Source organism: Hippopotamus amphibius, chromosome 2 (genome assembly GCF_030028045.1).
Source record: "Hippopotamus amphibius kiboko isolate mHipAmp2 chromosome 2, mHipAmp2.hap2, whole genome shotgun sequence".
NCBI classification, from domain to species: Eukaryota; Metazoa; Chordata; class Mammalia; order Artiodactyla; family Hippopotamidae; genus Hippopotamus; species Hippopotamus amphibius.
In genome coordinates, this window is record NC_080187.1 from 230,032,425 (window position 1) to 230,045,116 (window position 12,692).

General features: G+C 36.8%; 1 protein-coding gene across 4 annotated transcripts in view; it reads right to left on the bottom strand.

The window, feature by feature from the left end:
* Window positions 1–12,692, bottom strand: part of TXNDC16 (thioredoxin domain containing 16) — a 93,262-nt gene that overhangs the window by 45,886 nt on the left and 34,684 nt on the right. For all 4 annotated transcript variants that reach the window (XM_057723914.1, XM_057723915.1, XM_057723916.1 and 1 more), the window contains 2 exons: window positions 12,154–12,244; window positions 7,593–7,743 (listed from right to left, as the gene is read on the bottom strand). In XM_057723914.1, the coding sequence (XP_057579897.1) occupies window positions 7,593–7,743; window positions 12,154–12,244 (242 nt within the window). The remainder of the gene's footprint in view (window positions 1–7,592; window positions 7,744–12,153; window positions 12,245–12,692) is intronic.

Consider the following 12,692-nt stretch of genomic DNA (forward strand, 5'->3'; position numbering starts at 1 on the left):
AAAGGAAATAGCTACCCAAGTGCAGGAAGCACAAAAAGTCCCAGGCAGGAAAAACCCAAGGAGAAACATGCCAAGACACATAGTAGACAAACTGACAAAAATTAAAGACAGAGAAAAGATATTAAAAGCAACAAGGGAAAAACAACAAATAACATACAAGGGAACTCCCATAAGGGTAACAGCTGATTTCTCAGCAGAAACTCTGCAAGCCAGAAGGGAGTGGCACAATATATTTCAAGTGATGAAAGGGAAGAACCTACAACCAAGAATACTCTACCCAGCAAGGATCTCATTCAGATTTGACGGAGAAATCAAAAGCTTTACAGACAAGCAACAGCTAAGAGAATTCTGCACCACCAAACCAGCCTTACAACAAATGATAAAGGAACTTCTCTAAGCGGGAAACATAAGGGAAGAAAAGGACCTACAAAAACATAAACAAGACAATTAAGAAAATGGTAATAGGAACATACATATTGATAATTACCTTGAATGTAAATGGACTAAATGCCCCAATCAAAAGACACAGACTGGCTGAATGGATACAAAAACAAGACCCATATATATATGCTGTCTACAAGAGACTCACTTCAGACCTAGGGACACATGCAGACTGAAAGTGAGGGGATGGAAAAAGATATTCCATGCAAATGGAAATCAAAAGAAAGCTGGAGTAGCGATACTTATATCAGATAAAATAGACTTTAAAATGAAAAATGTTACAAGAGATAAGAAAGGACACTACATAAAGATCGAGGGATCAATCCAAGAAGAAGAGAAAACAATTATAAATATATATGCACCCAATATAGGAGCACCTCAATACATAAGGCAAATGCCTACAACTATGAAAGAGGAAATCGACAGGAACACATTCATAGTGGGGGACTTTAACACCCCACTTACACCAATGGACAGATCATCCATACGGAAAATTAATAAGGAAACATAAGCTTTAAATGACACAATAAATCAGCTTGATTTAATACATATCTAAAGGACATTACATCCAAAAACAGCAGATTACATGTTCTTCTCGAGTGCACATGGAACATTCTCCAGGATAGATCACATTTTGGGTCATAAATCAAGCCTTGGTAAATTCAAGAAAATTGAAATCATATCAAGCATCTTTTCTGACCAAAACACGATGAGGTTAGAAATCAATTATAGGAAAAAAACTGTAAAAACCACAAACACATGGAGGCTAAACAATACACTACTAAATAACCAAGAGATTACTGAAAAAATCAAAGGGGAAATCAAAAAATACCTAGAGACAAATAACAATGAAAACACAACAATCCAAAACCTATGGGATGCAGCAAAGGCAGTTCTAAGAGGGAAGTTTATAGCGATATAATCCTACCTCAAGAAACAAGAAAAATCCCAAATAAACAAGCTAACCTCACACCTAAAGAAACTAGAGAAAGAAGAGCACACAAGACCCAAAGTTAGTAGAGGCAGAGAAATCATAAAGATCAGAGCAGAAATAAACGAAATAGAAACAAAGAAAATAATGGCAAAGATCAATAAAACTAAAAGCTGGTTCTCTGAGAAGATACATAAAATCAATAAACCTCTAGCAAGACTCATCAAGAAAAAGAGGGAGAGGACTCAAATCAATAAAATTAGAAATGAAACAGGAGTTACAACAGATACCGCAGAAATAAAAAGCACCATAAGAAACTACCACAAGCAATTATATGCCAATAAAATGGACAACCTGGAGGAAGTGGACAGATTCTAAGAAAGGTATAACCTTCCAAGACTGAATCAGGAAGAAATGGAAAATATGAACAGACCAATCACAAGAAATGAAATTGAAACTGTGATGAAAAATCTCCCAACAAACAAAAGTCCAGGACCAGAAGGACTCACAGGTGAATTTTATCAAACATTTAGAGAAGAGCTAACACCTGTCCTTCTCAAGCTCTTCCAAAACATTGCAGAGGAAGGAATACTCCCAAACTCATTTTATGAAGCCACCATCACCCTGATACCAAAATCAGACAAAGATACTACAGAAAAAGAGAATTACAGGCCAATATCACGGATGAATTTAGATGCAGAAATCCTCAACAAAACACAAGCCAACAGAATCCAACAACATATTAAAAGGATCATATACCATGATCAAGTGAGGTTTATCCCTCGAATGCAAGGATTCTTCAATATACACAAATCAATCAATGTGATACACCATATTAACAAATTGAAGGATAAAATCCACATGATCATTTCAATAGATGCAGAAAAAGCTTTTGACAAAATTCAACACCCATTTATGATAAAAAACTCTCCAGAAGGTGGGCATAGAGGGAACCTACCTCAACATAAGAAAGGCCATATATGACAAACCCACAGCAAACATCATTCTCAATGGGGAAAAACTGGAAGCATTCCCTCTAAGATCAGGAACAAGACAAGGATGTCCACTCTCGCCACTACTATTCAACATAGTTTTGGAAGTCCTTGCCACAGCAATCAGAGAAGAAAAAGAAATCAAAGGAATCCAAATTGGAAAAGAAGTCAAACTGTCACTGTTCACAGATGACATGATACTATACCTAGAAAATCCTAAAGATGCCACCAGAAAACTACTTGAGCTAATCAATGAATTTGGTAATGCAGCAGGATACAAAATTAACACACAGAAATCTCTTGCATTTCTATACACTAACAATGAAAGATCAGAAAGAGAAATTAAGGAAACAATCCCAGTCACCATGGCAACAAAAAGAATCAAATACCTAGGAATAAACCTAACCAAGGAGGTAAAAGACCTGTACTCAGAAAACTATAAGACACTCATGAAAGAAATCAAAGATGTCACAAACAGATGGAGGGACATACCATGTTTTTGGATTGGAAGAATCAACATTGTGAAAATGACTATACTAACGAAGGCAATTTACAGATTCAATGTAATCCCAATCAAATTACCAATGGCATTTTTCACAGAACTAGAACAAGAAATTTTATGATTTGTATGGACACACAAAAGACCCCTAATAGTCAAAGCAATCTTGAGAAGGAAAGACGGAGTTGGAGGAATCAGCCTTCCTCACTTCAGGCTATACTACAAGGCCACACTGATCAAGACAGTATGGTACTGGCACAAAAACAGAAATATAGATCAATGGAACAGAATAGAAAGCCCAGAGATAAACTATGGTCAACTAATCTGTGACAAAGGAGGCAAGGATATACAATGGGGAAAAGGCAGCCTCTTCAATAAGTGGTGCTGGGAAAATTGGTCAGCTACATGTAAAAGAATGAAATTAGAACACTCTTTAACACCATACACAAAAATAAACTCCAAATGGATTAAAGACCTACATGTAAGGCCAGGCACTATAAAACTCCTAGAGGAAAACATAGGAGGAACACTCTTCGACATAAATAACAGCAAGATCTTTTTTGATCCATCCCCTACAGTAATGGAAATAAAAACAAAAATAAATAAGTGGGACCTAATGAAATTTTAAAGCTTCTGCACAGCAAAGGAAAGTATAAGCAAGATGAAAAGACAACCCTCAGAATGGGAGAAAATATTTGCAAACGAATTAACAAAGGATTAATCTCCAAAACATACAAACAGTTCACCCAGCTCAACATCAAAAAAACAAGCAACCCAATCAAAAAATGGGCAGAAGACGTAAATAGGCATTTCTCCAAAGAAGACATACAGATGGCCAAAAGGCACATGAAAAGCTCCTCCACATCACTCATTATTAGAGAAATGCACATCACAACTACAATGAGGTATCACCTCACAATGGTTAGAATGGGCATCATCAGAAAATCAACCAACATTAAATGCTGGAGAGGGTGTGGAGAAAAGGGAACACTCCTGCACTGTTGGTGGGTATGTAAATTGATACAGCCACTATGGAGAACAGTATGGAGATTCCTTGCAAAACTAAAAATAGAGTTACCATATGACCCAGCAATCCCACTGCTGGGCATATACCCAGAGAAAACCATAATTCAAAAAGACACATGCACTCCAATGTTCACTGCAGCACTATTTACAATAGCCAGGACATGGAAGCAACCTAAATGTCCAACAACAGATGAATGGATAAAGAAGATGTGGAACATACATACAATGGAATATTACTCAGCTGTAAAAAGCAATGAAACTGGGTCATTTGTAGAGACACAGATGGACCTAGAGACTGTCATACAGAGTGAAGTGAGTCAGAAACAGAAAAACAAATACTGTATATTAACACATATATGCGGACTATAGAAAAATGGTACAAATCAACCCGTTTGCAAGGCATAAACAGAGACACAGATGTAGAGAACAAACATATGGGCACCAAGTGGGGAAAACGGGGAGGGTTGGGGGGGAATGAATTGGGAGATTGGGATACCAAATTGTACACTCTAAATATATGCAGTTTATTGTATGTTAACTGTATCTCCATAAAAGTTCTTAAAAAAATAAATAAATATAAGGTGCCCTAAAAAAAAAAAAAAAAAGAAAAAAAAAGAAAACAGGATCTCAAAGAGATATTTGCACACCCATGTTTACGGCAGCATTATTCACAACAGTCTAGACATATAAGCACCTTAAACATCCATCAGTGGATGAACAGCGATGCTGATACATATGTGTAGGTGTGCACACACACACAGACACACAGTGGAGTGTTATTTGGTCTTAAAAAAGGAGGAAATCCTTTGTATCTCAATAAAAGCTCATAAAAAAATAAAAAATTAAAAAAAGAAGGAAATCCTAACAAATGCTACACCATGGATGAACCTTGAGGATATCACGCTAAGTGAAATAAGCTAATTACGAAAAGACAAATACTGTATGATTCTATTTATAAAGAGGTATCTGAAGTAATCAAATTTATAGAAGCAGAAAGTAGAATGGTGGTTGCCAGAGCTGGGGAGAGGAGAATAGGGGAGTTGTTTTTGAATGGATACCAAGTTTCAGTCATTCAAGATGAAAAAGTTACAAAGGTCTGTTGTACAACAATGGGCATGTAGCGGAGAATACTGCACTGTATACTTACAAAAATTGTGAGGAGGGCAAATCTGTTATGCATTTTTTTTTGCCACAATAAAAAAAAAAGATATGAGACAATGATGTCGGGAGCGAATACCTTGCTATATATTATCGTACAGTGCTACGTGAGCCCACAAGGAATAACAGAAGCTAACTGAATAAATATAATAGTATCCTTCTAATTACCTACATAAGAATAGGCTTAAATTAACTCAAGTGTCTTGGATCCATCTGAGAGAGAGAGCTAGCTCAGGTGCACACACACCAAAAAAAGTTAAAATTTACAGAAAAATGCTTATTTTCTAACTTACCTATTTTAAGATATTTTATCAGGTATTTGCACTTGAAGATTCTGCCTAGTATTAAGATAAAACCTTCCTATCTATCAGAATAAACTGATCATAGAGAAAATCATCAGCATTCCAAAATGTCCTTGGTATTAGCAACAGCACAGAAATTGAACCATTTTCCCATCTTCTTTCTTTGCTGGGACTCTTAAGAATGCATCTGAGGCAGCTCCATGCCTGTCAGGATCTCACTTAATCGACTGGAGATTGAAATCACTTAAACTTCCTATGCTTAAGATTCATTTTCAGTTTGTCAGACTTAAAAATGACATGCCATCATGATTTAAGATGCTGTTGTGCTTTTATATCCATAATAATTAAATGCCCAAGCTGTCTCTTTAAAACAGATACAAATACACACACAAAAACTCCAACCTGCATCTATTTTCACATGCTTATAAGTGAAATAATGCAAATTACTGCAATGATCACACACCGAAAGTTTACCAAAAACTCTAAATTCCAGTTTCCATTTTCTTTGTTAATGTTTATACATAATACCTACTGGTGAGTAGATAAAATCCTGAGAATTCTTAGTATCTCAACATTGGAAGAAAAGGAAATGAGGATGGAGAGAACTGGTGAAGAAGTATACAAGGAACTGATCGGACTTTGTGGTGAAGCGGAAGGTCAAACCAAATTCAGAGCATATTCTCCCCATGGAAATAAGATAAACATCCTCCCCTCCCCCGTCCATGTGAAAGGAAAGGAAAAAAGAACTAAAAACTGCTTGTTTTTTTTTTTAATTGTTTGAAGCCAAAATCCAACCAAATGAAAACTGACCAAAATAAAGAACTCAGGAATGAAGCCAGTAAAATTGGGACTGGTGAGCTCTGAATCTATTTAAATGTGGAAGAAAGACTTTTTTAAAAAGGGGGAATTATGGTTATAGACACAATACAAATATTATAACCTTTACAATGTAAAATAACACAAAACTAAAATCCGGAGGGTAAGAGGAGCTGAGATGGAAATAAATGTATGAAGTTAACATTCTCATCTTTCACAGCAAGGAGTAAATCAATATTTAAAATGGAAATATGCTGGTTTTTTTTAAATAATGATTTTCATTTCTTAATGGTTTTCATAATCATTTCAACACTTCAGACAGTATTTCGCAAAAAGCCCTCTGATGAAGAAACAATTTCTCAAAAGTTCCATAATTCCTCGTTTCACATCAATTTCTTTTTCTTCTCTTACACTCAAGTAAGATTAAACACAATGCCTCCTCCTATAAAGTAGCTCATGTAATATATGTCCCTGAGTCCCTTCATCCCGCTATCTATTTCCACAGTTCATGATAACCACCGTCTGTGTGCGTGCAGAAATGGCTGGGGCGCATCAAACAGTTCATTTCTGAGCCATGGGAACTGGTGGCTTTTACATTTTTTATTCCTTATACTTTGCTGCACTGTTTGGATTACTAATCGCACACACGCACAATTTTTATTTAAAAAGGACATAGTGAGATGTCCCTGGTGATCCAGTGGCTAAAGACTCCACGCTCCCAGTGCAGGGGGCCCAGGTTCAATCTCTGGTCAGGGAACTAGATCCCACATGCCACAACTAAGAGTTCGCATGCAGCAACTAAAAGACACAGCATGCTGCAACGAAGATCCCGTGTGCCACAACCAAAGACCTGGCACAGCCAAATAAATAAATTTTTTTAAAACAAAATTAAAAAATTAAACATAAAAAGGACATAGTGAGTGAGAAGGCCTATTGAAGGTTTTACACATGCTCAGGACAACCCTTCAAACTTTCAGAGAGAAAAGTCTGCTGATCACCTATTGAGTCTCTCGAGAATTCTTCCAGGCTGACACTATGCAAAGTGGGGCACCAGAAATGCTATAGTTCCAATATTTTGGAACTTTTAAAACAGGGATCAAAACATTCACGGAAGAGGTCTTTTCTTAACTCATGATGTAATCTTTGTGATCTTAGAATGGTCACAGTTCATTGTAACTACCACAGAATATTCCCACAGTTCCTGGTAACGAGCATCATAATTACACAATGTTATATTGGGTTTCAAAACAACAACACTTCAAGGCATTAAAATATTTTATGAATAAATAGCTGATCTTCTATTTTGCTCTTAAATCTGCCTAAATGAAATAAATACGTTCGAGAGGAAAAGATGTGACTCATCTAAGTAAAATGCATACCTATGAATCTAAGCAATAAATCTTATATATGAATTATATGACACATACCAGCAGAGGTGCTTCCATTGTCTTAATGAAACGATGAATGTTCAGTGTAGTCAATGACTGTTCCATTAGCGTTCTCCTACATTGCTGGGTCAAGTCCAAGACTGGTTTACAATGAAAAAAATAGAGATGTGCGTATTCTATATCCTCAGTGCTGCAAATAAAAAATTAGGGACAGACCCACTTGAAGTTCAATCTGTGATCCTTCCACCATACAGAAAGACATAACACATCTCTTTGCCCATGCTTTTGAATTACTGTTTTGGTAAAATCCTAAAACAGTATAACAAAATAAAATGAACCTAAGCAAAACAGAGGATATAAGAAATTTCTGAGTTGTATAAACAATTTTTTTTCCTGAACTCTTTCATATGGTAGCTTCTAAATTAGAGACAGGTCTACACAATTTTTTTTTTAAATAAAAGACTGTCACCTTGAGGACAATGAGATTATCTCAAAATATAGTTGCTTTTCTACAGCTCTGCTAAATAAAGCTTTGTAGCACAAATTTTCTAGATTTAATTTCAACCCAAATCTGTTTTGAATAAACTTCAGCCAAAACATGCCTTAAGATAGAAACCATGTGACACTTTGTGGGAGTCAGTGGGTTTGTATCTCAAATATTACAAAACTCAGCAAAATATGGCTTATAACTTGAGTTTTGGCATTCCCTCAATATGAGAATCCAAAGATAAACTTATAGTAAGTAAGGTTTGCCAAAATTAAAATAGCATTTTATACATCTCCATATGGCATTAGTAGAGTTTGGCAAAATACTGCAAGTTTTTATTTTTACAATGTTATTTTAATTCTTGATCGATACATGCTTCAACTGAGCTCCAAGATTCACTGATTTCAAATTTAATTACAAAGTGAGTTCTAATATATTCAGTGATTAAAGAAAGGATCACTCAAAGCTTACTTAACGCCTGCTATGTTAGGCCCTACACTAAATGTAAACGATCAAGCTGGATAAGATGATTCAAACCCTTGAGGGACTCAGGCTAAAGGATACATACAGTAAAAAAAAAATTAAATGTGGTCCATAAGTGCCATAATATACAAAGTGCTATGAGAAACAAAGAAATATTTCATTCCACCTCAAGTCAGGGAAGAGAAAAAAGGAAAGGGAAAGGAAGAGCATCATAGAGACTGAGCACAGTAAGAGAGAAGGACTTCTGCAAGATAAGACTAACAGGTATTTCAGACAAAAGGAACTATACAGTCAAGACCCAATCAAGGTATATAACTTTTTTGAGGGAAACCTAAATAGTCATGTATTGCTGAAAGGAAACTGTTGAGAGCAAGAGGACCCAGCTGAGGTTGGACCACATATCATCACCTCTGAAATAACAGAATGTTGGAAAGTTATTTAAGGTTGTAGGTAACAGAAACCAAAAAGGTGGGAGTGAGGGGGACTTACTGGAAGTTTAGAAGAACATCTCACAAAATACAAGGAAAATCAACCAACTGGATCAGAGAATAAATGTACAGATCTGAACAGCAAGAGTTTAGGGGTCTTCATTTTGCCATCAACACTTTTTAGCACCCTACTCTCTGCTTTACTTCTACATGGGCAAAACATTCCTGTGAGCAAGAGAGTCAAAATGCTGTGTAATCCAGTTTCTCCATGCCCAATTCCAAGTTCCTGGAAGAAGGCACCTCATCTGCTCAGATAAGCCCATGGAGTGGTTGACTCTAGGTCAGGTGGCCACCTCTTATTTAACTGACTGTGATATGTAAGAGGGTAACACCCTTTTTGGTCTATACACAGATTCTTTAAGAAGGGAATATGGGGAAGTAGCAGGAAGTACTGGTGTCTCTACGGCATGCTGCCTCTACCAGCACACTACCTATCATATAGATCCTTTTTTTTTTTTTTTTTACCATTTTTTAAAATTTTTTAATTTTTATTGGAGTATAATCGATTTACAATGTTGTATTAATTTCAGGTGTACAGCAAAGTGAATCAGGTATACATATACATATGTCCACTCTTTTTTAGATTCTTTCTCCATATAGACCATTACAGAACACATATAACTTCTTAACTGACATTTCAAATATGCTCAGGCCCAACATGATATAACAATTAATATACTAGATAACCCAATGTTGTCACCTCAGCAGCTAGAATAGTGCCTAGAACATAGATGGCATTCGATAAATATTTGTTGAAGGAAAGAATGAAGAAAGGAAAGAAAAAAATAAAAAGAACAAATGAAAGAAAAAACACATTCACCTCTCCTATTAGCAGACAACTCAGAGTCATCACTGACTACTTCATCCAGAAGTGGTGTCACAGGACTACATCATTCTGAACCCACAGTCCTTCCCTATCACACCAGGTCCAGGTACAACTCCGCACCATTTTGTTAGCCATGAATAAATGAGAATGCAAACTCCTCCGATATGTCATGTACTCAAATGTTTATGGAAAACAGAATAACAGTACATTTTTTAATCTTCACTTTAAAAGTGGGGGAAGGCCACTACTGGGCATATACCCTGAGAAAACCATAATCCAAAAAGATACATGTTCCACAATGTTCACTGCGGCACTATTTACAAAAGCCAGGACATGGAAGCAACCTAAATGCCCATCAACAGATGAATGGATAAAGAAGATGTGGCACATACATAAAATGGAATATTACTCAGCCATAAAAAGGAATGAAGTTGAGTTATTTGTAGTGAGGTGGATAGACCTAAAGTCTGTTATACAGAGTGAAGTAAGCCAGAAAGAGAAAAACAAATACCGTATGCTAACTCATATATATGGAATCTAAAAAAATGGTACTGAACTCAGTGGCAGGACAAGGATAAAGATGCAGATGCAGAGAATGGACTGGAGGACATGGTGTGGGGTGGAGGGGGCGGGGGAGGGGAGCTGGGACGAAGTGAGAGAATAGCATTATATACACTACCAACTGTAAAACAGACAGCTAGTGGGAAGCTGCTGCATAACACAAGGAGATCAATTTGATAATGGGTGATAAAACCTAGAGGGGTGGGATGGGGGGGTGGGAGAGAGTCTTAGGAGGGAGGGGAGATGGGGATATATGTATAAATACAGCTGATTCACTTTGTTGCACAGCAGAAACTGGCACAACAGTGTAAAGCAATTCTACTCTAATAAAGATCTGGGGAAAAAAATGGGGGAAGGCAAAAATCCTTTCAGAATGTTACCATGTTTAGTCCTAGACCAATATATAGCCTGTCCTGCTGAACAGGATTTGTAAAATGAAAGGACTTATGCCTTGCCAAAAAATAACCAACCCTCTATGTTTTACACATGTCACCATTACTTGCAATTATTCATTAACAGAAAAATAAAGAAGCTGGTAACACAAGAGACAATGCAAACAACCCTCAGAGGACCTGTGGGGCTAGCACACAATCACAATGGGACTGTGAACAGCAAGGTTCCCCCACTCCAAGATGGGAAACTGGCAGTCTACACTGGGAGTAGCAAAGCAGCTGGCTACACTACTGCTCAGTGCAAATATCTTGAGACTCAGGGACTACTTACCCTAAAGCTTTAGGGTACTGTCAGCATGATTCTCGAATTGTTAAGAACATGAATTCTTATACAAATAGTAAACATGCATCAAAGTTCTATTTAACTCCCTAATAAGGGAACCAGCAGGATGGCAGTTCAATAAGAACATGGAAAAAGGAATGCTGGTTCATGTTGTACAGTGCAATAAAAACGTAACTTTTCTTTGCAAGCACTCACCCTCTGCCTATTCAATTCCGCCCGCCCCTCCCCAAGCACAAGTCGTTTCACTTTATCAGTTTTGTGTGCACTAACCTCCAAATTTACAAAGCTGTAAAATGTCTGGGATTTAACTGTGTGTGGTATATCAAATAGTCACTATTTTCCCAGTGGTGAGCAGGAGGGCTTACTAAAAACTCTTGCATGGTTTAAAAAGGTCACACAATCACCATTTTGCCCTGCTCTGGATTAATTTTCCTGAAGAGCATTTTGAAGCCAAACTTAAAAGTCTTTCCAATGCACTGGTTACTCCTCACGTCCCTATGTCCTAAACAGATGAAAAACTTTAACCCTAGGTCACCCAGCCAAAAACAGTCCAAAGAAGGCCTCTACCTAAAATTGTAAGCTAGAAACTAGACAAGAAAATTAAACATTTAAAACATTCTGTTCAAAACTGTACTCAAATATATTTAAGATTTTTCTGGTATAGTAACTTATGGAACTCTCAGGAAGAATCTCTGGAGTTTAGTTTTGAAAGCTGTGATTTTTATAAAAGCTGTTATTTTATCACCTGTCTGATCACTGTGGCAGATCTAGTCATAAAATACACATGGCCACGCAAGGCAGCACACCTTGTGGCTTACGCACCCTGCTTGCATTCCACCTTAGTGTAACACCACTCCTGTATGTCTCAGCTCATTTCAGTACAGCAGATGATACAGTGATGAAGAGGGCTTCAGGGTTCATTTACATGCTCACATCTGCGTGAGAGTATAACGCAAATGCTGAAAAAGTAACGCAAAATAAGTGAACTTAAAAGTGTTAACTTACACTTTTTATACGTACCCAATACTTTCCAAAAGAGCAATTTCCGTGGTTAAGACAAACTGGTATGTGGTCCCATACACAAAAGCAGCTTCCATGACTGCTCTGTGCTCTGAAGAAGAGAGAAAGGAGTTGGGAGAGAGGAGGACTTAGTTTGTGTGACTCTATTCAGAATACTTTGCTACACCTTTTTATGCTCTATTATGTTTAAAGAAAAATCCTTTGTAGGGATCCCAGTTGGGAAAATGCAGGCAGTTAAAGAAGTTATAAAAAGTCAATTCGAGTCAAGGTAAGAGAAGAACTAAGAGGGCATAGAAAATGAGATATACTTGAGAATACATAACAAATCTGTGATAGTTTCTTCCCAGCAGTAGGGAAGAGAATATGAGTTCATTATACAACTTTCATATGTTATATTTTATATGTGTATATGTGTATACTATTTATGGCTTAGTTTTTAAAAAAACTTATTCTTATATATAGTTCAAAGAGACAATTCTACAAGGTGTATTAAGAAAGTGAACAGTTCCACTACCCTGAAACCCATTTTCAATTCCCAA